The sequence below is a fragment of the Martes martes genome (assembly GCF_963455335.1).
Source record: "Martes martes genome assembly, chromosome: 8".
In the NCBI taxonomy this organism is placed as follows: Eukaryota; Metazoa; Chordata; class Mammalia; order Carnivora; family Mustelidae; genus Martes; species Martes martes.
This window is the reverse complement of record NC_137895.1, coordinates 18,196,831-18,223,131: the sequence shown is the minus strand read 5'-3', so window position 1 is coordinate 18,223,131 and position 26,301 is coordinate 18,196,831. Positions and strand designations below refer to the sequence as shown.

At 40.1% G+C, this 26,301-nt stretch overlaps 1 protein-coding gene across 1 annotated transcript in view; it reads left to right on the top strand.

Annotated features, from left to right (window-relative positions):
- Positions 1-1,265: 1,265 nt before the first annotated feature.
- STAB2 (stabilin 2) overlaps positions 1,266-26,301 on the top strand; it is a gene marked incomplete at its 5' end in the record, with an annotated part of 166,400 nt that continues 141,364 nt past the window's right edge. Inside the window, 3 exons of the mRNA XM_080811181.1 lie at positions 1,266-1,343; positions 4,693-4,826; positions 7,038-7,153. Coding sequence (XP_080667307.1) covers positions 1,266-1,343; positions 4,693-4,826; positions 7,038-7,153 — 328 coding nt within the window. The remainder of the gene's footprint in view (positions 1,344-4,692; positions 4,827-7,037; positions 7,154-26,301) is intronic.

Below are 26,301 nucleotides of genomic sequence, written 5' to 3'. Positions count from 1 at the left end.
CTGACACTTTCCATCATGTCAATGAAATTGGAGCACCACCTCCCACTTGTTTTTGCATTAAATAGTCATTGTTTTAGGCAACAGAGGGTAGTGGTTAACAGTACTGCCTCTACCGTCACACAGTTTGAAAATTGGATGCCCACCTACTAGCTGTGTGACCTTAGAGAAGTTGCCAACCCTCTCTGACTTCATTTCCTTATCTATAAAGTGGGGGAAATCATCCTATTTCACCAAGAGCTGTGAGGATTAAAAGGGGTAATCCATGGAGAAGTCTAGCATAGTGACTAGCATATAGTAAGTTTCAACAAATGTTGACTGTTACTATTTGTTTTTATAATTTTCCAAATGCAGGTCTCTGCCCTAGGCTCTCAGATGTAGAGAGAAGATGAAGGCTTGCCCCCGTCCTCAACTGGGCGTGGGATATAGACATACAGACACATGGCTGTGACAGATGTGACTGGGCTTTTGTAGTAGTATGTGCAAAATGCCAGGAGAGTTTCCAAGGTAGTATTGGAGGGGCAGGACAGGAAGGCTTCCTGTAAGAGGTGGCATTTGAGCTGGGCCTTGAAAGGGAAGATGAGACCTACAGATTCGGTCATGTGTCAGGACATGACATGGAAGAGGGGAAAGGATGAGTTGAAACCCCAACTGTTGGCGACTGCAAAGAGACATTTTTTTGCAGTAAAGCTTTCCAGCCATGCCAAGTGAGGCCACCACTCTCTCACAAGTCAAGGCCCTGAGTTTCTGCAACATTCCCTCTGTGGGATCATTCCCGCTTAGGTGCACTCCCACAAATACTACCTGGCAGCAAGCTTGGGACTTAGGATTCTGAGAGAGAGGCCTGCAGTTTTCCATGGTGTGGTCGTACACATGTTGGTGGGGCTGTGGGTCCAGGAGGAGGCAGGACCAGAACTGGGATAGGCAGAGCAGAAGGAGGCAGGAGCTTGTTCTTGGGAGTTTCATAAGGCACAAAAATTCCAGAACGGGTCTCCGCCTCAGCCTCTTCAGGATATCCTGTCATTCAACCAAGACATATATAGAGTTGAGAGTGACCGATTTCATCACGACCCCTGGATTTGCCACTTTTCCTGTCTTGAGGCAGTTCTCACATATCATCGGCTTCAATTCAGGAAAAAGGGGGGAAAGGGTTTAAAAGCAAACACTGAAATGAAAGAGAATTCACGAGGAGTTCATCAGACGACAAGAGAATAGCTGAGTACTTCTGACAAGTGCCTGGCATCAGAAGGAGCAAACAGGCTCTCACCATGCTACAAAATCTCATACTTCTTCTTCTTGGATTGGTCGTTCACAATTCCTGCTCCCCGCCTGAAACTACAGACCAGGTAAGATGACATTTGTAAGTTTGTTATTTTTCAGGTTCCTGGTGTGTTCCAAGTTTTTTGCTTCCCTCTGTTGCCATGGGTAAAGAGCACTTTCTGGACTTTATACAATAAAATGAAAGCCAGTGGAGAATCTGATCCTAATGGTGGCGTGAAATCCCTCTGAAGGCGTGCTCATTCAATTGGTTCTATTCTTAAACCACACTTGCTAGGAGCTCTAATTTAATGCTAACGTTCCTCTTGCCACTGCTGATGTTGGTATCCTTGGTGGAGGGGGAGGGGAAGGAGTTGTTTGTTTTCCTTTGTTTTAATAGTCTTATCGCTGTGTCATTTTGAATATAGGAAATAACAATGGTTGAAGAGAGATGAATAGAGAGGTGTTCTGGGGAATTCCAGGCGGAGCGATGTCTGCTTGAGAAACACAGAATTCCAGAATGTCTCGGGAGCTCATCCCTTCTATTTTCCACAAGTTGTACTAGAAGTACCCAGAGCAGTCATGCCGGCAGCTCCCGTGAAGGACACTGACACGCCAGTGTCTCCAGCAGGCTCATGTGTGCTAATAGAGCATGTCGGGTATCAGAGGTACAGCAAGGTCAGCCTAAACCAGGGGTATGAGCAAGGCAGTCTTGTGATTCTAAGATGCGGTGCACAAGGCATGATTTCTGCTCTATTCATCATAAAACTTAAACATGACGTTACATGTGTACCAGGCGAATTTTTATCAGTGCCGACTTGATGCCAGTTGGCAGTGCTCGGATGATGCTTTTCACGGAAACACTGGAAGATAGCGTCACCGTTCAGTGTTCTAGCTCAGAGGTTTGAGAGCGGCGAGCTGGAACGGTGGCCCTTGTTTGTTTAACAAATATTTCTGAGGACCAGTCACTGTGCCCCACAGCCCACTAGCTGTTCAAGCTTGAGCAAAATAGACAGTCTCTCTCAAAACTTCAGTTTCTCCCCCAATGGTGCTCCACAGCCGGAATAATCATCCTCCTCATCGCCGCCACCATCAGCTTCAATGAGTGCTTGCTTTAGTGCGGAAATCAGGCCTCGACTGGTGTTTAAAGTTGAGTTTGCTTTTCAGAGGAGACCATAGGAGAGATAAAATGACCCATTTCATTTGAACAAGACAACTTGAAAGCAAGAGATTTCTTGAAAAGAGACACTTAAATCTGGCCTTTTAAGCAAGAAAAGAAAAAGTAATGTCCTTCCATACACTTATCTAAATGGGAAAACCTAATATAAAGAAAATCCTGCTTTAAAAAATCTGGAGGTTCCACGAACCATTAAAGGGAGTTGATTCAAACTCTAGCTAAGGGTGGCTTTTATTATTATTCCATAAAGAAAATTCCAGAGCTATTTTGGTTCATAAAGATAACCAAATGAAAGCTGCCCATACAAACAGATTTTTTTTTTTCTATATGTCACTGTAGAGCGTGCAAGGAGGAGGAATAGCTAATCAGGGAATCTGAAAACCAGTAACCTACAGTGTGACCTTGGCAGGTCACTGAACTTCCTCTTCCCTTGGTTTTCTCCCCCCTAGAATAGGCATGATGAAACCTGCCCTCCTTATCTTCTGCATGGTCAAGATCAAATAAGATGATGCCCTTGGAAGTATGTATAACCATAAATTTCTCTATAAAAATAAGATTTCTTCTTATGCAGCCTTTATCCATTTCAGTAAACTCGGCAGTAATCATAGTGTTCCCACCATCCCTACCTAGTGCTGGGCCTGTGCTGTTTGGGGATAAGAATAAGTAAGAAGGAGTTTGGGGATAAGCGTAAGTAAGAAGGAAGAGACATGGTCCCCTCCCACAAGGAGTTTTTAAACGGAAAGCAAAGACAACAAAAGGTGTTCCACTGGCCAAACACATGAAGAGTAGAAGTTGAGAGAAGGGAGAGAGGTGTGTATGGTTTTGTGGAAGTGGCATTGTTCTACAGGGCCTTAAAGGATGAAGCCAGGAGGGGAGGGAAGCACATTCCTATCAGGAAAGGCAATAAACAAAACACAGAGGTGGGGATGGAGAAGCAACACAAGAACTAGCATTTACTGCCTATGACCTTCCAGATCCTGGGCCCGGCAATTTGCATGTGTTATTTCATTTAAAGGTCTCAGTACCCTGGAGAGTGGTGACCAGCACCTCCCCATTGCAGAGGATGGCAAAGGGTAGGGAATTCATTCAAGACTGTATACTTAGCAAGATACAGTGCTTGACATGGGGGGGTTGGGGGGTAGGAAAGGAATAAGTGAAACAAGATGGGATCGGGAGGGAGACAAACCATAAGAGACTCTTAATGTCACAAAACAAACTGAGGGGAGCAGGGGGGAGGCGGGTAGGGAGAGGGTGGTGGGGTTATGGACACTGGGGAGGGTATGTGCTACGGTGAGTGCTGTGACGTATGTAAACCTGGCGATTCACTGACGTGTACCCCTGGGGTTAATAATACATTATATGTTTATTAAAAAAAAAAAAAAGATACAGTGCTTGATTCCAAGCTTAGGTCTTTTAACTCCTAATCTGAGTCTCTCTTAATCGTATGAAGTGGCTTCTTAAGCTTGACGGGAAAACGAGGGAGACCGGAAAGAGGGGACCAAATCTGTTCAGGAGAACCAGTATCAACCTCACAGACAATGAGGGACCTTGAAAACAGGGCCAAAGTGGGTCTGCATCCTTCATTTTAGCCTCTGATTCTCTACTGCCCAGTGTTGCTAAGCAACAGTTTCTAGGGTGTCTTGTGAATTTCCTACAACTCATTCATTCAATCAACAAATATTTACTAAGCTCTACTATGTGTCAGACACTCTTCTAGGTGCTTAGGGTATACTCAAGGACAAAACAGTAAAAGATCACTGCCTCCTGGAGCCTATATTCTAGCGAATTGTAATCAAAAGATTGCAAACATCTTTGGTGCAGAAACTATATGCTTCATAGCATTTAGTACCCAGGCTAGACTATTTCCGGAGAACCAGTGCTGAAAGAATATTCTTGAGACCTGTTGATCTACAACGAATGGACCCTAAATAACCACTTTAAAATTATACTCTATAATATATTTCAGGTTTCCCATTTGGGTATGTGTGTAATGACATTACCCTGCTTTGCTGAATTCCAGACTTTAGATCAAGTGTAGCAAACAGGTACAAGCAGCCTCCTTCTTACCCACAGCCATAGCAGATATTGCTTGTTGGTCCCAATACTCTTTCTGAATGAGGATGAAAGTAACTAGCTGGTCATTACCAATCACCCTTGTTGCCATCCCTGTCATTCCACTGACTTAAAGCCAATGGGGAAGAATGACCAACCAAGGCTCTGCTAATGGGACTTGATTGTTTTATTTTTTTATGTTTTCACAGGCAAAAAGATGTGATAAGAAATCTCTGCTTACAATTAGAACTGAGTGCCAGTCTTGCTCACTGAACTTGGGAATTCAGTGCCCGGATGGTTACACCAAGGTCACCAATGGCTCCGTGGGGGTTCGAGATTGCAGGTATTCACAAGAAAATAAGTGTGCTCGGGTCTTGACATTTAAGGGATTGTGAATCCAGATGGAAACTTCCCATCTCAAAAACTACAAAGCATTTCCATAACTTTCCCTTATTCTAAGACTATGTTCAGTCTACTCGCAATTTACAACTTTGCATCTAAAAAATATATTATTGATTCACATTTTAACACAAAATTGACTATATTGCCTTGCATATAAACACTCTCCCTTCATCTTGCCCTTCTTTATTTTGAAAATAAGGGTTTTGTTTCATCTGGAGAGGGTTCTAGTCAGAACATGGACTAAAATGCCATGGGTCTCACAGTCATCTTACCAACTAGCTATGGATTCTGAAACCGATTAGAACCTGAAGAGGGAAGACAAAGGAATTACAGCTTTGTGCATTATATGGGAGCATTGCATTCCTGAAATCCTCTTATGATTCAAAACTCTCATAATTCAAGGCTAAGCCTCACAAAAGATGACGAGCAGTTTCGCTTTCTTGCTAATGGAAGCAACCATACAACTCAAATGTAAACACAATGTTTTATTTACTCAGTCTACTAGTTTAGACATTAGACATCTCTCAATCAGTTCATTCTTAATTCAGGGATGAGGAATTAGTATTATTTTTTATTTTGTACAAAATAAAAACTAAACACGTTTATATCACACTATTTTAAATTCATGTTTGCTTAATGTGACCATGATATATTCTAAAACCAAAATCACCAGTTTTAACAAAAGGTTCCAAATACTAACTGACCTAGAATTAGTAAGCATATGCAACAGTTGACCATTCAGGTACCAAACCAGGGACACATCTGTGACCAGATTCTTGTAAAAAGTATATAGAAAGATGTAGGGTTCAAGGTTAAAATTATGTGGTGACTTTATTAAGGACTTTTTTATACTGGCTACTTTTTCCATAGCAAGGTGGACACTTGGTTATATCCTTCCCACCTTACCATCCCCTTCCAACACACACACATACACACACACACACACACACACACACACACAGGATAAGATTACTGCATTCATGCTCTCTGTTTTAGAATTGAAGACTTGGATCTGTCATTCATTTATGCTGAAATAAATCCAAGTTTGGTTCCTTTTTTTTAAGGTTTTATTTATTCATTTGACAGACAGAGATCACAAGTAGGCAGAGAGGCAGGCAGAGAGAGAGGAAGGGAAACAGGCTCCCTGCTGAGCAGAGAGCCTGATGCGGGGCTCAATCCCAGGACCCTGAGATCATGACCTGAGCCGAAGGCAGAGGCTTTAACCCAGTGAGCCACCCAGGCGCCCCCAAAGGTTGGTTCTTAAGGGGAAGTTTGGTTCTACCCTTGGCTCCCCCTTTTCCCATCTTTGTGAAGAGATGCCCCTGCCAGTATTCTCAAGTTTCCAGAGGAATTGTCACCTCTGTCTTCAGTTTGACTGCCCATAAAGCCAGTAGCTCAGGGACTGGATTAGAAGTACAACCTTGAACTCACCATCACTCTATTCTTAACAACCTAGTTGAAAGAAATGATATTCTGGAGGATTGTCTCTAGATATACTAAAGCCAAAACCTGGAATAAGTCATCCATGCAGAGATTCCCAAGGGTATTTAGTCTCCACAGAATTGCTGCTCCAGATCTGTATCTCAGATGGTATACAAACTCTTTTAAGAAATTCATCACTACATCTCCCTTGAGGACACGGTGGCAAATATTGCCCATTATATTACACCGCCTCTCACAAAAATGTCTACATCTACAGTATCTGCAAAAAAATAAAAAATAAAAAAAATGCTAATCCTAAGCAGTTGGTTCATTTTAAATCCAGAGATCCCGTGCATCACAGAACTCATGATCTTTTCCTTCTCGCATTGGTGGCAACAAGTGTGAGGTGCATCTCTAGCATATGCCTAGAACCTAACACTATTTCCAATCTACTAACCTCACTTCTGACGTCACTGTAGATATTCTACCTTCATTTCCATTGTGTTCTGATTTTTTCATCCATTTTGTACAATTAAAGGTAAATCATGATTAAGTTTTGTTCTCCCTAAATAAAAAAATGAATTTAATCTCTGTTTTGTTTTTGTTTTTTGTTTTTTTAATATAGGCAAGTCTAAAGAAAGACCTAAATAAAAATCTGGACTAATCCCACTGTCCAAAGTTAACTGCATTGTTCTGATCACAGGTTTATGTCTTCTCCTTCCCCTCCAAGGTACATCTTTGAGATCAGGAAGTACTCGCTGTCTCTTCCTGGATGCCGCCACATCTGTAGAAAGGACTATGTCCAGCCTCAGTGCTGTCCAGGCCACTGGGGCCCAGACTGCATGGGTAAGTGGCACAGTGCTTTTCTTGGACTTTGATACTCGCTTCTCGATGTCCCATTTCACAGAAAATCGAAAGGAAGGAAGTCCGATAAAAGAAAAGTGTCAGGACATTTTTCTAGAAAGTTCCACTTCAGTCTATATGTAGAAAAGTCTTTCCTGCTCTGTCAGCTTTTATAAACAAATCTGCTTTCCTCCAATTAGAGGTCTCTCTTTAAGAGAATTTCCTTACAAGTCAGAAAAAGGGACAATTGAAAGGATATCCATTTTTATAAAAAAGATAAGGGACCCTAGAGAGGATGTAAGAATGCTGGGATACCACAACCCTGAGAACAATTTTCTTTAAGAAGAAATTTTATTATAGCATCTCAAAGACCTTAGTTAATGTTTGGCAACACAGATAATCATTAAATCTACTAAAACTCTAGTCTTTAGAATGGAATACCAAATTCTATGATGACCAGTTCCACTGTAAGAAAGACAAAGATGTTATAGTTAGATTTCTGTGGTCAAGCACAGCATTTGTCAGCTAAAATTGAACCTCTATCGTGATTAAAGATTTAACATTCGAATAGTGTGGCTGAGTTCTTGCTATGATATGCAAATTATGTGAGATCACCTTTTTCCCTCGGAGAGTAAAGAATTCAGGCATTTTAACTCATGCATTGTCCATTTGTTTCCTATTTTCTAGATATAATGAAACAAATCCTTAAGAATCCACTTAAAGGGGCACCTGGGCGGCTCAGTGGGTTAAAGCCTCTGCCTTCAGCTCAGGTCATGGTCCCGGGGTCCTGGGATTGAGCCCCGCATCGGGCTTTCTGCTCCGAGCCTGCTTCCTCCTGTCTCTCTGCCTGCCTCTCTGCCTGCTTGTGATCTCTGTCTGTCAAATAAATTCTTTAAAACAACAACAAAAAAAGAATCCACTTAAAGGGAGGGGCGCCCAGGTGGATCAGTAGGTTGAGCATCTGACTTAGTTTCAGCTCAGGGTGGTGAGATCGAGCCCTGTGTCAGGCTGCTCGCTCAGTCTGCTTAAGATTCTCTCTCCCTTTGCACCCCTGTCCCAGAATCTCTCTCTGTCTCTCTCTGTCTCTCTCAAACAAATAAAGAAAAGTTGTTTTGTTTTGTTTTTTAAAGAATCCACTTAAGGGGAGAGATTAGTTCTCTTTTGCTTTTTTTTTTTTTAATTAAAATAACACAGGCAAAGGACACACAGCCTGTAAAATTTAGAAGGACATAAAGACAGAAAAAACAGTGACTTCTTTCAGTCACACATAGGAAATCCTAAATTGTTTAGCTTATTTCCCTGATCTTTTTTTTTTTCAAATGGCTTCTAAACAGTCAAAACTTTCTTGTACATAAAATGTTGAAACCTGCTGTTGTGTGTTTTTTGAACTAATGATTAAATAAATAATAGCTTCCATTTATTCAACATTGCTAACATGCAATACCAAAGAGATACTTGGCCTATATTATCCGATTCAATTCTTAAAACAAATCTTTGAGCTAGACGTTTTTATCTCCATTTTGCCTCTGACGGATCAGATATTTAAAGATGATCTCTTCCAATTTCTTTTGGCTTGATAAGTAATAAAGCAAGTTCAAGTTCAGGGATGCCTGTCACCAAAGTCTGCTGTCTTTCTACTCTGTCCCACTGCCAGAGCAGAGCTTATAGAAGAAGAAAGATGCGGCCCCTGGGTGGTTCATTCAGTTGTGCATCTGACTTTCGATTTCAGTTCAGGACAGGATATCAAGGTCGTGAGCTCGAGCCCCGTGTCAGGCTATGCACTCAGCATGGAGTCTGCTTGAGTTTCTCTCCCTCTGCAACCCCTCCGCTTGTGTGAACTCTCTCTCTCTCTCTCAAATGGATAAATAAATAAAATTGAAAAAAAGAAAGGAAGAAAGAGAAAAAGAAAGAAATGGGAAATCCTCCAAATGTGTTTCTAACTTCTCTTTTGATTGGCAAGTCCCTTCACCCCTCCCAGTCAATGCCCGCGTTATGCTCCTTGCACTGGAAAGGTCAAGGTTTGGAATCAGGAAATCCTGACGTTCTATTGACCTCTCTGTTCTTAGTTTCACCCCAGCATGTGGACACTGTGTGATTCTGAGTTTGTTACAACGGATTCAAGAGATTAACCCACCCTTCCATATTTCAAAAACTTTTTAGCACCAAATATGGTCATGATTACAACCAGTTCTTATAGACATGCTGATATAATTCAAAAACTTTTAGATTTGCTTTTCTCTTTCTAACCCATGAGAACTAACCCAATGCTGTTAATGATGAGAAGCCTGTAGAGAAGAAAAGGCTTCGTCCAAGATACAGCAACAAAAGTTCGTGCATGCAACGTCAGGGATAACAGACCACAGCTCAGAGAGAGAAAGGAATTAGTCCTGTTCCCATATTTGGGCTTGACTCTAGTCCCAACATTGGGCAAGTTACTTCCTGCCATGCCTCAGCTTCCGTAGATGAGGGTCAGATGGGGGTCCAAAGTCCTCCTTTACAAGACCATAGCCTAGATTTTAAAACATTCATGTAGATGAAAAACACTTGACAGAGTGACACCAAGAAATCACTTTAATAATGTTTTAGCAGTAAATGAACGAGGGAATAACAGTCCAAACAGACCTCTGGCAGTAAAAGCCAAATAAAGAGACATTCTCTCTTTGAGCCCTTCTTAAATATGGTAACTCCTAAAACATGAGAAGGCAAATAGGATTCAAAACCTTCAGTGGGCTTCATGGCATCTCAATGTGCTATGCACGAATGGGGCGAGGCTCCTGTCTGCCATCCAGTGTGCATGATTCCTTGAAGGGTCAAACATTTCCTTCTGCTAGGTCTGGAGCCCAGAGAAACAAAGTATGTGGAAAGCAGGGGCTGGGCAGTCTTTCTGCTGTCCTCTTGTTAGAGCAAAAGGACATGTCCCTTTATCTTTATCTTCCAAACATACTAAATGTCTCCAAAGGCTTCCTTCCTTTAGCTCAGGAAGGAGATAAAGGCTCTACTTAGCTGTATATTTCACCTCTCACATTTTGTAGTGATGACAAGTGAGATCTTGCCTATCACTTTACATTTCCGGAAGGATAAGGCCATTTTGGAGCTGCTGACGTGTGTCCATACATCTTTTTGAGGAAGTACGAGCTTTGGAATGGCCTTCTTCCCAAGGCCATTGTGGTATCCGATTCCTTTCCAGTGCATCAACAAATACATTCACACTTAATACCCCTGGGTTACTTTTAAAATTGTTTTAATAGTTCCTCATTCCAATTAGAAAATAACTCTGATCAATCTCCCCACACACACAAAAAAAATCAGAAAATACCCAAAAAACACAATGAGAAAAAAATTGCTCATCATCTTCTAAAATGAAGAGTAAGGCATGGATCCTCACTTGGGGGGAAAAAAAATATGTCATCCTGACATAAGAAAGACATTTCTACCCAGATTTAACTTGTTTCTCCCTCATTAAAACTCATACTGCTTTATCAGAACAGCACACAGCCGTCTTTACTAATTAGCACACAAACATATTTTTTAACATTGAAATGATCACATTTGAACAACCCGTATCCTACGTGAGGGGACATTGATTTTTTTTTTTTAATTTGGACATGCCAGTTCTCTTGATTGCACCATGAACGTTAACTGATTTGTGCAAACAACTCAAAGTAATGGAAAAAGAATGTAGGCAAAGGGGTTATACAGAACCAGGATTGCCGCCAAAACAATCTGATTATTTCAAAGGGAAATGGTCTAGATTCTTCTTTTTGAGGTCGATGTCATCAAATTCTGCCCATTTTTTTTTTTGTAATGTATTACTGATGTTTCCACATCTCTTTCTTTCCTGTTGTACATTTCTTGCCGGTCGCTGCACAGGTTGCAAATAACAGACTTCTGTGGACTTGAAACTGGTCTTGTAGGCATGTTCCTTTTGGCTTTGACTGAGAAATAAAGCTGAGTTCACCTGAGGAACCTAATTCACATCAGCTTCCCAGGGAGACAATTTCAGCCAGAGCTATAAGTGGAATACCAGGACATGGTCTCTGCCTAGCACCGTGAGCCAAGCTTTTCAACAACGGTCATAGAATGAAGTAGGCACTTCTAGAGTTCCTTGGGAGATAAAGTAACAAGGAGGTCTTTGGCCCCTTGCTGCCGGGGATGTTGATCACTTTCCTTTAAAGAAACAGAACAGCTGATGATTTTGCTGACAGCTTATAATGGGTAAGCCTCCTGCGTGAGCAAAGTCACAATGCAGGAGACCACCAGGGTAGCAGTAACTAAAGGGAAACGGGATAATGACCTGAAATCTTTTTATCAGCTACTTGAGCCTCACAATGTGTCAGAAATGTGCCCTGATAGCAAATTCTGTAATATCTTTTCGAGCACGGTTGCTGAGAACGTCAATTTTACCATCTTTCTACTTAATGGGGGCCTGAGGTGATAGAAAATGATTTGAGAAGCAGGACTAAAACTCACACTTTTGCCTTAAAAATTTTATTTAAAAACCAAGCAACTTGTTTCATAGATTTTAAACTTAAACCATTCAATCTAGGACATAAAATGAGGAGTCTTTGTGTCCCCACATCCCTGCTATCTTTTTCTCAAAGTTTCTTCCAGGGTTGGCCAACTCCTAAAAAAACAAGCATTTATGGAGCACTGACTGTATGCTGCTCATAATCACATATCTGATAGGCCCAGTGCCTACCCCCAAAGGGTTCACAGATTAATATAAGAAAGAGACACAAAAGCAAATGAGGAAAAATAACCATACCTGAGAGCCCAGTGGAGGACCTGAGGACTTTGAGGAGTTTTGCAGCTTGCCCAAATGCAGCCAGACTAGGAAAGAAGCCTGTCTTGCTGCAGAGTCCCAGCTCTAACCCGCTACTCTCCCCTGCTTCCCCAAATAACAGCTGGTTTTGCCAAGTCAACTGCTGGCAAGGCGGCCTGCCTCTCTCTAGCCTTCTTCTAGAAAGCTTGCTTCCACCAACAGTCAGATGCCTGTCACTGCCTAGAGTTGATTCCATGACACGTGAGCTCCCCTTGGTTCTACCCTTTAACTAAGAGGCCAGGGGGTTTTGCAGTAAGATGGCACACAGACTCTGAAGACCTATTGGTCTCCTGTCCCAGCATTTACCATGCTCTGGTTCTGGGACCCAGTCTGTAGAGCTATCAGATTCAGCAAATACAAGGCACCCAGTTAAATTAATTGCAAATAAACAACAAATATGCATACAGTGTTTAGGGTGTGCTTGTTCTAAAAAACTATTCATTGTTCTATCTGCAATTGAAATTTAACTGGCATCCTGCATTCTATCTGGTAAACCTGTCCTTTGGCCTCAGTTTTCTCATCTACAAAATGGAAATAATGATGCTAATAGGCCTACCTCCAAAGATTGTGCTGAGGATTAAGTAAACTCTTACCTACAAAGTACTTAGGATGTTCCTGAAAGGTGGCAGGTCTTCAGAATATGCCGGTTACCATTTCTGTCTTTTGTGGTCTGGGGGGTGTGCCTAGGTCTGATTTTATATTCTAAGGTACAGATCTTGTATGCTCTGGTTTAGTGGTTAAGGACTCAAAATCTTGACTCAAGCCTGATTGCAAGGCCTGTTCTAAGACTTGCCAACCACGTGATCTTGGGCAAGTTACTTACCTCTCTGGGCCTCAGTTTTCTTATCTATAACCTGGGACCAATGATAATGATGATGATGATGACGATGATGATGATGATGATGTCAACAACAGTCATGCTTTCCTCAGTTGTTGGGAGAGTAAAACCACACATATAAAGTGTTTAGTAATAGTAAATGCTCAACAAGTTCTATCCATCTATCATAGAACTGGTAACTAAGTTGGTGTGCTGGCCGTCAGAGGAGGACTTTCCTGTGCACCTTGTTGTTTATGTAGCTTATGGCCCCTTAGGTCTACAATTTTTCTTCCCACGATTGTCTACCCTTCTATGGACCCCATGGGTCACTCGGGTCCGTCCAAGCAAAGGCCTGCCCTTCTGGGATATGGGGAAGATAAACCATCAGACTGCTTGGGCTTCTATAACCAAATACCATAACAACAGACATTTAGTTCTCACAGATGTGGGGGGTAGGAAGTCCAAGATTAAGATGCTACAGATTTGGTTCCTTTTGAGGATCTCTTCCCTGGCACACAGATGGCCAGCTTCCCACTGTGTCCCCATATGGGAGAGAGAGACTCTAGTCCCTCTTTTTCTTCTTAGAAGAGCATTAATCCCATCACGGGTCCCCATCCTTATGATCTCATCTAAACCTAATGAACTCCCCAAAGCCCCACCACCAAATGCCAACCTGTTGGGGGTTAGGACTTTCACATATGAATTTGGGGAGGCACGGACACTCAGTCCATTAATAGTAAGTATTCACCTTGACCTTCAGCCCACTGGGTCATAAGCCACGGGAGAGAAGCCTGGGCCAGGACGAAGCACTTGCTAAGAAAAAACCTTCCCTCCCTTGCTGAATGTGTGCTGTTGAGACTCAGGAAGATTCCCAGAAGACAGCAAAGAATACCCAACCAGTAGATGCCTCGACCCTTAGCACAGCCACAGGCAGACACCCAGTGACCTCTGAATAAAGCAGACCACTTGTTTCAATGAGAAGTATGTGTTGGGCACCTCTTCAGAAATAAGTCTAAAGCACTGAAGCTCAATTCACCAGCTCCTTCCTGCCTATAGCAAGAGGAACAAAGGCCCGTTTTCTGTTTAGGCTAAATCTCATTTCACATTCTTGTGAAAATACAAAGAGAAAACATCTTTGAAAATAATTGTAGGCATTCAATAAATCTTGAATTAATTACTTGATTAAATGAATGTCTCATAAAAACATTTAAGCCATGTAAAATAATTTGAAGCTATCAATACAGAGAAGCACAATTCTGAGCCTTTAAATTCAGATACAGCAGGGTGGAAATCCTTGTCTCCCCGCCTGATGGCCGTGTGACTTTATTGGTGATCCTCTCTCTGCCTCAGTGTCCTCTTAGGTAAAATGGGGATTGTAACACTTCATAGAGTAAAGAGTAATAGTTCATAGTTGTGAAGATAACACATGTAGTGTCCTTGGCACTCCACTCAAGGGTTAGACCAATAAGAAGAAGAAAAAGAACAGCAAAAAAGGAAACAAAAACAAGTCCAGTTGGTCTTTTTAAGGCCAACATCTGGCTCATGAAGGTGTTCAGTAACAGTTTACCAAATGGTGACCCTGAAGAAATGCTTCCTAAACATGGGTGTTCTGGAACTACACTAAAGTATTTGAATGAGAATGTTCAGAGTCTGAAGGTCAGAAACTGAAAGAATTACCATGTGTTTAAAAATAGCCCTTCCTGATTCTAGTGTTTTGCTTTGTTTTCTTTTCCAGTCAGCATAATTATGGAAAAGGACATCTCTGAGGTCTAAACAGAAGTTGGGTTTCGTTAATTACTGACAAGGACACTGACCACCTTTCCCAAACCTATCAGTAGGGCGCATGCTCAGCTAATAAATTGTTCTCATTTATTCTTAACTTATAATTTTCATAGGGTGAAACTCAACATTATCAGTGCGCAGCTGTACGAGTTCTGACAAGCTTTGTGTAACCACCACGACCATTAACTTAGAGAAGATGTATTTCATCCCCCTCAAATTCCCTTTGCTATCATGTCCCCCCTCCCATTTCTGAAGCTCTGGTAATTATTGATCTGTTTTCTGTGCCTATAATTTTACCTTCATGTCATATGATTGGAATGACACAGTGTGTGGTTTTTGAGTCTGGTTTCTTCCAATTAGCATAATGCTTGAAGATATGTCTGTGTTGCTGTAGTTGTCCATAGTTTATTCTTTTCTAATGCTTCATAGCCTGCCATGATGCAGCGGCAGCCAGTCAGTTCATTCGCCAGCTGGAAGATGTTTGGGTTTGTTTCCAGTTTGGTAAAACTAAGGATAAAGTCATTATGGACATTCATGCACAGGTTTTTGTGTGTACCTAAATTTTATTTCTTTTTTTTTTAAGATTTTATTTATTTATTTGACGGAGAGAGAGATCACAAGTAGGCAGTGAGGCAGGCAGGGATGGGGGGCGGGGGAAGCAGGCTCCCTGCTGAGCTGAGAGCCCAACGTGGGGCTCGACCCTAGGACCCTGAGATCATGACCTGAGCCGAAGGCAGAGGCTTAACCCACTGAGCCCCCCAGGTGCCCCTAATTTGTATTTTTTCATGTGCTTATTTGCTCTTCATGTATCTTTCAAGTTGTTGTTTCTGGAGCATTGAGAGTTCTTTAAATGTTTGACGTACAAGTCCTTTATATGATACATGATTTGTAAATATTTCTTTGTGGTCTGTGGCTTATCTTTTCATTCTTTTAACACTAACTTCAGACAAGCAAATGTTATGAATTTTGGTGAGGTCAAATATACCGATTTTTCTTTCATAGATAGTGTTTTTTGTATCATATCTCGAAATCTTTCCCTACCCTAATATCACAAAGATTTTCTTTTATTTTTTCTTCTAGAAGCTCTATAATCTTAGGTATTGTGTTCAAGTCCATCATCCCCTGCAAGTTAATTTTTGTATATGATTTGAGGTATGGATCAAGGTTAATTTTTTATATGTAGATACTTAGTGATTCCAGGATCATTTCTTGAAAATACTATCCTCTCCCCATTGGGTTGTATTTGGACTGTTGTAGAAAATCAATTAACCATCTCTGTGTGGGTTTATTCCCGGACTCCCTATCCAGTAATCTGTATGTATAGCCCTTTACCATCAGGATTTCTGTAGCTTCACACTAAGTCTTAAAGTCTAGCAGCATACATTCTCCAGCTTCATTGTTTTCAAAATTATCTTGCTTATTCTAGTTTCTTTGTTTTTCCATGTAAAATTTAGAATCAGTTTGATAATATCTACCAAAAAGTCCTGCTAGAATTTTAACTGGAATTATATTGAATCTATAAGTCAGTTTAGAGAGAACTAGCATCTTAAAGTACTAAATCTTTTAACCCATAACCACACTAAATTTCCCCATTTAAGACTTCTTTTATTTCGTTTGTCAGTGTTTTATCAATTTGAACTTACAGATTTTGCTCAATTTTTATTATGTTCACACCTAAGTGTTTCATGGTTTTTGGTACCGTTTTTAATGGTATATTTTCATTTCAACTAGCAGTTCTTTCTTATGAGCTTGTAGAAAAAAATAGAAATACAATTGACTTTTTTAACATTGCTCTTGTTTCCTGAGAACATATTAAATACATGTATTAGGTCTAGTAACTTTGGGGGGTCTTTTTTGAATTTTCTCTGTAGACAATCATGTTGTCCAAGATTAAAGACCATTTTCATTTTTCCTTTCCAATATGAATGCATTTTATATCTTTTTTTCTTACTTTGTTTCACTTCTCATGATGTACTATCTGTTTCATATATGGTTGGATTCAGTTTGCTACAAATTTGTTTTTGAATTTTCTAATTTATCCATTAGTTTTTTTAAATCTTTTTTTATTAACATGTAATGTATTATTTGTTTCAGAGGTACAGGTATCTGAATCATCAGTCTTACACAATTATCAGCACCCACCATAGCACATACCCTCCCCAATGTCCATACCCAGACACCTTATTCCTCCTCCTCCCTCCAGCAACCCTAAGTTTGTTTCCTGAGATTAAAAGTCTCTTATGGTTTGTCTTCCTCCCTGATCCCATCTTGTTTCATTTTCCCTCCCTTTCCCCCACAACTTCCCACCCTCCCTCTCGAATTTCTCATATCAGAGAGATCATATGATAATTGACTTTCTCTCATTGACTTATTTTGTTTAGCATAATAACCTCTAGTTCCATCCATGACATTGCAAATATATATATATATATGTGTGTGTGTGTGTGTGTGTGTGTGTGTATCCTCTTCTTTATCCTTTCATCTGTTGATGGACATCTAGGTTCTTTCCATAGTTTGGCTATTGTGGACATTGCTATAAACATTTGGGTACAATGTGCCCCTTCAGATCACTACATTTGTATCTTTAAGATTAATACCCAGTAGTGCGATTGTGGGGTCACAGGGTAACTCTATTTTCAACTTTTTGAGGAGCCTTCACACTGTTTTCCAGAGTGGGTGCACCAGCTTGCATTCCCAACAGTTTAGGAGGGTTCCCCTTTCTCTGCATCCTCGCCAACATCTGTCATTTGCTGACTTGTTCATTTTAGCCATTCTGACTGGTGTGACGTGAGATCTCACTGTGGTTTTGATTTGTATTTCCCTGATGCCAAGTGATATTGAGCACATTCATGTATCTGTTGGCCACTGGGATGTATTCTTTGCAGAAATTTCTGTTCATCTCTTCTGCCCATTTCTTGACTGGATTATTTGTTCTTTGGGTGTTGAGTTTGATAAGTTCTTTATAGATTTTGGATACTAGCCCTTTATCTGATAGGTCATTTGCAACTATCTTCTCCCATTCTGTCAGTTGTCTTTTGGTTTCGCTGACTGTTTCCTTTGCTGTGCAAAAGCTTTTGATCTTGATGATGTCCCAGTAGTTCATTTTTGCCCTTGCTTCCCTTGCCTTTGGCGATTTTCCTAGGAAGAAGTTGCTGCCTGTGTTCTCCTCAAGGATTTTGACGCATTCCTGTCTTTCATCCATTTGGAGTCAATTTTTGTGTGTAGCATAAGGAAATGGTCCAGTTTCATTCTTCTGCATGTGGCTGTCCAATTTTCCCAACACCATTTGTTGAAGAAACTGTCTTTTTTCCATTAGATATTCTTTCCTGCTTTGTTGAAGATTAGTTTGACCATAGAGTTGAGGGTCCATTTCTGGACTCTTGATTCTGTTACATTGATCTATGTGTTTGTTTTGGGGCCAGTACCATACTGTCTTGTTGGTTACAGCTTTGAATAGAGCTTGAAGTCTGGAATTGTGATGCTACCAACTTTGGTTTTCTTTTTCAACATTCTTCTGGATAACTGGGGTCTTTTCTGGTTCCATATAAATTTTAGGATTATTTGTTCCATTTCTCTGAAAAAAGTTGATGGTATTTTGATAGAGATTGTATTAAATGTGTAGATTGCTCTAGGTAGGATAGACATTTTCACAATAATTGTTCTTCCAATCCATGAGCGAACGTTTTTTCCATTTCTTTGTGTCTTCCTCAATTTCTTTCATGAGTGTGCTATAGTTTTCTGAGTATGGATTCTTTGCCTCTTTGGTCAGGTTTATTCTTAGTTATCTTATGGTTTTGGAGCAATTATAAATGGGATCAACTCCTTAATTTCTCTTTCTTCTGTCTTGCTGTCGGTATATAGAAATACATCTGATTTCTGTGCATTGATTTTATATCCTGACACTTTCCTGAATTCCTGTATGAGTTCTAGCAGTTTTGGAGTGGAGTCTTCTGAGTTTTCCACAAAAGTATCATATCATCTGCAAAGAGTAAGAGTTTGACTTCTTCTTTGCTGATTCGGATGCCTTTTATTTCTTTTTGTTCTCTGATTGCTGAGACTAGGACTTCTAGTACTATGTTGAATAGCAGTAGAGATAATGGACATCCTTGCCATGTTCCTGACCTTAGGGGAAAAGCTCTCAGTATTTCCCCAATGAGAATGATATTCACTGTGGGGTTGTCATAGGTGGCTTTTACTATATTGAAGCATATTCCCTCTATCCCTACACAGTGAAGAGTTTTGATCAAGAAAGGATGCCGTACTTTGTCAAATGCTTTTTCAGCATCTATTGAGAGTATCCTATGGTTCTTGTTCTTTCTTTTAGTAATGTATTGTATCACATTGATTTGTGGATGTTGAAACAACCTTGTAGCCCAGGAATAAATCCCACTAGGTCGTGGTGAATAATCCTTTTCATGTACTGTTGGATCCTATTGGCTAGTATTTTGGTGAGAATTTTTACATCCATGTTCATGAGGGATATTGGTCTATAATTCTCCTTTTTTTTAAAATTTTTTATTTCTTTTCAGCATAACAGTATTCATAATTTTTGAACCACACCCAGTGCTCCATGCAATACGTGCCCTCCCTAATACCCACCACCTGGTTCCCTCAACCTCCCACCCCCCCACCCCTTCAAAAACCCTCAGGTTGTTTTTCAGAGTCCATAGTCTCTCATGGTTCACCTCCCCTTCTAATTTCCCTCAACTCCCTTCTCCTCTCCATCTCCCCATGTCCTCCATGGTATTTGTTATGCTCCACAAATAAGTGAAACCATATGATAATTGACTCTCTCTGCTTAACTTATTTCACTCAGCATAATCTCTTCCAGTCCCGTCCATGTTGCTACAAAAGTTGGATATTCATCCTTTGTGATGGAGGCATAATAATTCTCCTTTTTGATGGGGTCTTTGTCTGGTTTGGGGATCAAGGTAATGTGGACCTCATAAAATGAGTTTGGAAGTTTTCCTTCCATTTCTATCTTTTGGAACAGTTTCAGGAGAATAGGTATTAATTCTTCTTTAAATGTTTGGTAGAATTCCCCTGGGAAGCCGTCTGGACCTGGGCTCTTGTTTCTTGGGAGATTTTTGATGACTGCTTCAGTCTCCTTACAGGTGATAGGTCTGTTCAGGTTTTCTATTTCTTCCTGGCTCAGTTTTGCTAGTTTATATGTCTCTAGGAATGCATCCATTTCTTCCAGATTATCAACTTTGCTGGCATATCAAATTGGCTCATAATATGCTCTTATAATCATTAGTATTTCTTTGGTGTTGGTTGTGATCTCTCCTCTTTCTTTCATGATTTTATTAATTTGGATCCTTTTTCCTTTCTTTTGGATAAGTCTGACCAGGAATTATCAATCTTATAAATTCTTTCAAAGAACCAGATCCTGGTTTTGTTGATCTCTTCTACTGTTCTTTTGGTTTCTGTTTCATTGATTTCTGCTCTGATTATTATTTCTCTTCTCGTGCTGGGTTTAGGCTTTCTTTGCTGTTTTTTCTCCAGCTCCTTTAGATGTAGGGTTAGGTTGTGTATTTGAGGACTTCCTTATTTCTTGAGAAAGGCTTGTATTGCTATATACTTTCTTCTCAGGACTGCCTTTGCTGCATCCCAAAGATTTTGAACAGTTGTGTTTTCATTTTCATTTGTTTCCATGAGTTCTTAATTCTTCTTTAATTTCCTGGTTGACCCATTCATTCTTTAGTAGGATGCTCTTTAGCCTCCATATATTTGAGTTCTTTCCAACTTTCCTCTTGTGATTGAGTTCTATTTTCAAAGCACTGTGGTCTGAAAATGGGTCACGATGATCCCAATCTTTTGGTACCAGTTGAGACCTGATTTGTGACTCAGGATGTGATCCATTCTGGATAATGTTCCATGGACACTAGAGAAGAATGTGTATTCTGTTGTTTTGGGATGGAATGTTCTGAATATATCTGTGACATCTGGTCCAGTGTGTCATTTAAAGCCTTTATTTCCTTGTTGATCTTTTGCTTAGACGATCTGCCCATTTCAATGAAGGGGGTTGTTAAATTCCCCTACTATTCTTGTATTATTTTTGATGTGTTTCTTTGATTTTGTTATTAATTGGTCTTTATAGTTGGCTTCTCCCATGTTAAGGGCATAGATATTTAAAACTGTTAGATCTTCTTGTTGGACAAACATTTTAAGTATGATAGTGTGTCCTTTGTTATCTCTTATTATAGCCTTTGGCTTACAATCTAATTTTTCTGAGATAAGACTTGCCACCTCAGCTTTGTTTTGATGTTCATTAGCATAGTAAATTGTTTTCTACCTGCTTGCTTTAAATCTGGAGGTGTATTTGGATGAAAAATGAGTTTCTTGCAGGCATCATATCTATGGGCCTTGTTTTTTTATCCATCCTGATACCCTGTGTCTTTTGATTGGGTCATTTAGCCCATTTACATTCAGTGTAACTACTGGAAGGTATGTATTTAGTGCCATCATATTGCCTGTAAGGTGACTGCTACTGTATATTGTCTCTGTTCCTTTCTGGTCTGTTATTTTTAGGCTTCTCTTTGCTGGTTTGTTGTTTGTAAGTTCTTTTAGTTTTTGTTTGTCCTGGAAGCTTTTTATCTACTTCTAATTTCAATGAGAGTCTAGCTGGATATAGTATTCTTGGCTGCATATTTTTCTCATTTAGTGTTCTGACTATATCATGCCAGTCCTTTCTGTGGATAGGTCTCTGTGGATAGGTCTGCTGCCAATGTAATATTTATACCTTTGTAGGTTACAGATCTCTTGTCCTAAGCTGCTTTCAGGGTTCTCTCTTTGTCATTGAGACTTGTAGTTTTACTATTAGATGACAGGGTGTTGAACAATTTTTATTGATTTTGAGAGGGTTCTCTGTGTCTCCTGGATTTTGATGCTTGTTCCCTTCCCCATATAGGGGATTTCTCTGCTGTAATTTGCTCCAATATACCTTCTGCCCCTCTTTCTCTTTCTTATTCTTCTGGGATGCCAGTTATTCTAATATTGTTTCATCTTATGGTATTACTTATCTCTCAAATTCTCTTCTCATGGTCCAGTAGTTGTTTATCTCTCTTTTTCTCAGCTTCTTTATTCTCCATCATTTGGTCTTCTATATCACTAATTCTCTCTTCTGCCTCATTTATCCTAACAGTAAGAAACTCCATTTTTTATTTCACCTCATTAATAGCTCTTTTGATTTCAACTTGGTTAGATTTTAATTCTTTTATTTCTTCAGAAAGGGAGTTTATTTCTCCAGAAAGGGATCCTCTAGTATCTTCTGTGCTTTTTTCAAAATCACTAGCATCTTTATAATCATCTTTCTGAACTCTAGCTCTGATATCTAACTAATGTTGGTATTGATTAGGTCCCCAGCAGTCAGTACTGCCTCTTGTTCTTTTGTTCTTTTCTTTTTTTTTTTTTAAGGTGAGTTTTCCACCCTGTCATTTTGTCCAGAGAAGAATAGATGAATGAAAGGACAAAATGCTAAAGGGTAGCAATGACCCCAGAAAAATATACACTAACCAAATCAGAAAAGATCCAAAATCAGTGGGAGAAGAAACAAGGAAAAAATAAATAAATAAATATATATATATATATATATATATATATATTCACCAGTCTACTATATATACTATATATAGTATATACTATATATAGTGTATATATATAATAAAAATAAATAAAAAATAAACAAATAAATAAATTAATTAAATAAAATGAATAAATAAATATATATATTTATATAAATAAATAAACAAATAAATATATTTTTTTGTTTATTTTTATATATATATACATTCACCAGTCTACTATATATACTATATATAGTATGTACTATATATATAGTATATATATATAGACTATATATATACTATATATATAGTACATACTATATATAGTATATATAGTAGACTGGTGAATGTATATATATATAGTATATATATATAGTACTATAGACTATGTACTATATATATAGTACTATATATATAGTACTATATAGTACATATTGTACTATAGACTATGTACTATATATAGTCTATAGACTATATATATATATACACACACACACACTATATATATAGTACATACTATATATAGTATATATAGTAGACTGGTGAATAGAACAGAGCCACACACTTGTTTTGCAGTGTATTTTGGTTTCTTAGAAGAAACAGCCTCCCAATAATTTAAAAAAAGAAAAACTTTTTTATATATACAAACATAAGGGTAAATGCAATGAAGGGATGGAATATGACTGTAAAGATGAAAATCTAAAAAGATTTTAAAAAAGGAATTGAAAATATTCCTGAAAGTTGAGGTGGAGAACTTTCACAGATTCTTCTCCATCCTCCTGCTGATACGTGGACCTCACGGCACCTAGGAAGTCATCTCAAACCACAGCCTGATGTTGGAAATGGTAGAACAATAAAATACAAGGAGTCTGGGTCTAATAATTACAGAGTTACCAGACAAGCTCTGAAATGTTTATCTCTAGAGTTCATTTATATCTGAGAGCAATACATTTGAAGCTGCTGTTATTTGAGCATCTTTATTACTTGTAGCTGAAACTAGTCTTTTCTAACACCATGCCTAAACTGAGAGGATTGTTGAATGAGTAATCCCCCCAAGTATGAAGGAACAAGACTCTTATTTCAGTTGAAATTTAAGTCTCTGGTTTTCTATCTCTGGATCAACTCAACTCACACATAGAGAGAAAATTATCACTTTCATAAATAAAAAGATTTGAGTTAAAAAAAAGGAATTGATAAGATAATAAGTTGGTCAAAAAAGAAGAAAAAAAGAAGGAGTGAATGTCATCAGGCTGGAGACTAGAACAAAGCCATATGCCAGATTTAGGGTATATTTTGATCTGTTAGAAGAAACTGTATCCCAATATTTTAAAGAAAGAAAAACTTATATGTATTCAAAAAATAAGGTTAAGAACAATGAAGGGTTAGAATATGACTATAAAAATGCAAATTGAAAAAGATTTTTAAAAAGGTATTGATAAGATAAACTAGGTTAAAATGGGAAAGAGGAAATATTCAAAAAAACCAGAAAAAGAAAAAATAATGAACATTTTAAAAATTTAACTTTGAAAGACTAAATAATCATGGGGAAAAAGCCATGAATTCTATTTTGCTGCATTTCTCTAGCACTGGTGTTTTGTAGTTCTTATTGATCAGTAAAATTGATCTTAGCTGGATGTTCTTGCTGATCTTCTGGGGGAGGTGCCTGTTGCAGTGATTATCAAATGTCTTTGCCTGAGGCAGAATTGCACCACCCTTGGCAAGGGCCAGGATAAGCAATCTGCTTGGGTTTGCTCTCATTAGCTTTTGTTCCCTGAACACTTTCCGTACAGCTTTGGAGGAGGAGAATAAAGATGGCAGCCTCCCAGTCTCTGACCTGGAGGAGCCAAGAGCTTGGGCATCCCCCTCTTCAGTGCACCCTTGGAGAAAAGAAGTCAATCACTCCTGTTTCCCACTGGGTATTGTATTCTCACTCCAGCCATGCTCCAAGCTCACCCAGCCTGTGACCGAGTGTTTCTATCTCTGGCGCACGGCCCCATTTGAAGTCTCTAAACCCAGCAGATTCCTGCTGCGTGTTCCCACGCTGCTCTTCCTATAGGAGGAAGGTGGGGGTCTCCTTGGATCTGCCACTTGTGGGGTCCCTGCTCAAAGAGTAGTGGTCCAACTCTGTCTCGGTTCATGGTTTAAGGTAAGCCAGAGCTGAGAGCTCACTCCTTGGCTCCATCTCTGTAGCCAGCTTCCCCTTCCAATACATGGGAGCTCTGCCACACTCAGATACCCCTGGTCTTTTGGGGACCCCTCGGGTCCTGAGACCACACTGTCCCCACAAGGGCTCTACCCCCTGCTTAGCCTATGGAGCCACATCTCTCAGTGGAGCAGACTTCTAAAAGTTCTGATTTTGTGCCCCACTGCTTTACCACTTGCCAGGGGCCAACTCCTCCCCCTGCGGTCTATCTTCCCGTATATATCACCTCGGAATCACTCCTCCACATGTCCTACCTTCCAGAAAGTGGTTGCTTTTCTGTTCTTAGAATTGCTGCTATTCTTCTCTTTGATCTCCTGTTGAGTTTTCTTGCCTTAGATTTTTTTTTAAAGAACTTTCGTGTCTGTGTGGATTAGAGATGCTGATCTGTAATTTCCTTTTAAGTATTTGTCAGGCTTGGGAATCAGAGTAAGAATGCTTTCCATGTTGAAGGAGCTGTTCCATCTTCCTCAATTTTTCAGAAGAGCTTTCGTATAATTGGTATGATTTCCTCCTTAAATATGAGGTATATGCACTAGTGAAGCCACCTGGCATGGAGTTTTCTTTGTAGGAAGGACTTTAAGTTCAAATTTAACTTCTCAAATAAAAAGATGCAGGTCTGACTCTTTTGAATAGGAGAGGGAACCAAGGGAGGTTGGATTGGAAAAGTCATAGACTACATGTAATTCTAAGAACATTGGGTAAAGCTGTTGGGGAGCACTGCAGCCAAAGTCACCGAACAGGGGAGTCCTCCATTTTGCAGGAAAGGGCCTGCTCTAGTATCCACCCTGGTATCCCTGCCATGCTCAGGCACTGGCTAGAAGCAGATGTGGAAAGTATGGCCTCATGAACAGGATGGTTGCCAACAGGGAAATTATGCACCCACAGTGCACATCTGAGAGGTGAGTTTTCATAACGACTCTACCTGGAGAGGAGGGCCTCAGGAACCTATCTTTGTAACAATTCCTCCTCCCCTCACCTCCTTCCCCAGGTGATTAGAAACAGCTGGTCCAATGAATCACCTTCACAGGAAAACCTGCTTAAATTTTTTAAAAGAAGGGCCTGTTAGTTGCATCCTAAGGAAAAAGGAGGCCCAGACTTCCTCGACATAGCATCACACTCTCAGGAACTCGAATGGGAGATACTCCCTAATTCTCCTGTGACCAGCCTTTGGCCTATAATTGTGTTCTCAGTAGATGGCTTTGCCTTGTGTTCTACTCTATATATTATCAGAAGGCACAGGCCGAGTGGAAGGGACACCCAGAGGATGGAAGAGTCATATCTGCCTTAGAGGAGGACCCAGGAGAACGTGTTTGAATGGGGGTTGGGGGAGCTACAGGCAAGGTGTGGAGAGAAGCATATGTCTGGGCAGTGGGATGGACAGAAGAAATGGGAGGTGGGCGATGAGGTGGTCCAATGCAGTGAAGGAAGCTGACGAACAGAATGCAAGTGTGGGAACAGGGATCCTGGTGTCATCGTCTATAGAGTAAAAATGCCTAGGAAAACATTTCTGCAAGGTGGCACTGATTGCTGAGTCCCAGAGCTGGGAGGCCCTGTGTTCTTCTGAGCCAGCCCACAAGGTAAGCTACCAGTTACTCGGAGAGCATCTTGCATGCCTAGTTGTAGGGAGAGGCACAGGGACCAAGAGAGGGAAACTGTGGCAGAGCTGTCACCCCTCTATCTTCCTGGCCCTGCCCAGAGGTGGGCCTAGTCCTCAAAATACCATTTCAAACCAGTAAGGGCCTAACATCAAAAGGAAATAGAAGAAGGGCCATTGGATAGTGAACAATCCATGGAAATGCTCTCATAGCACCCCTTGTTCAGCGTTGTGAACACAAGTGTTTCAGTTGAGCTTCAGATGAACTTCGAAGTGTTTACCTGGTACCTGCTTGATCAGGCCCTCTCCCCGCTCTTCATCCCCACCTCCTGCTGCTCTTTTTAAGATAAAGACCACAATCTTTAACA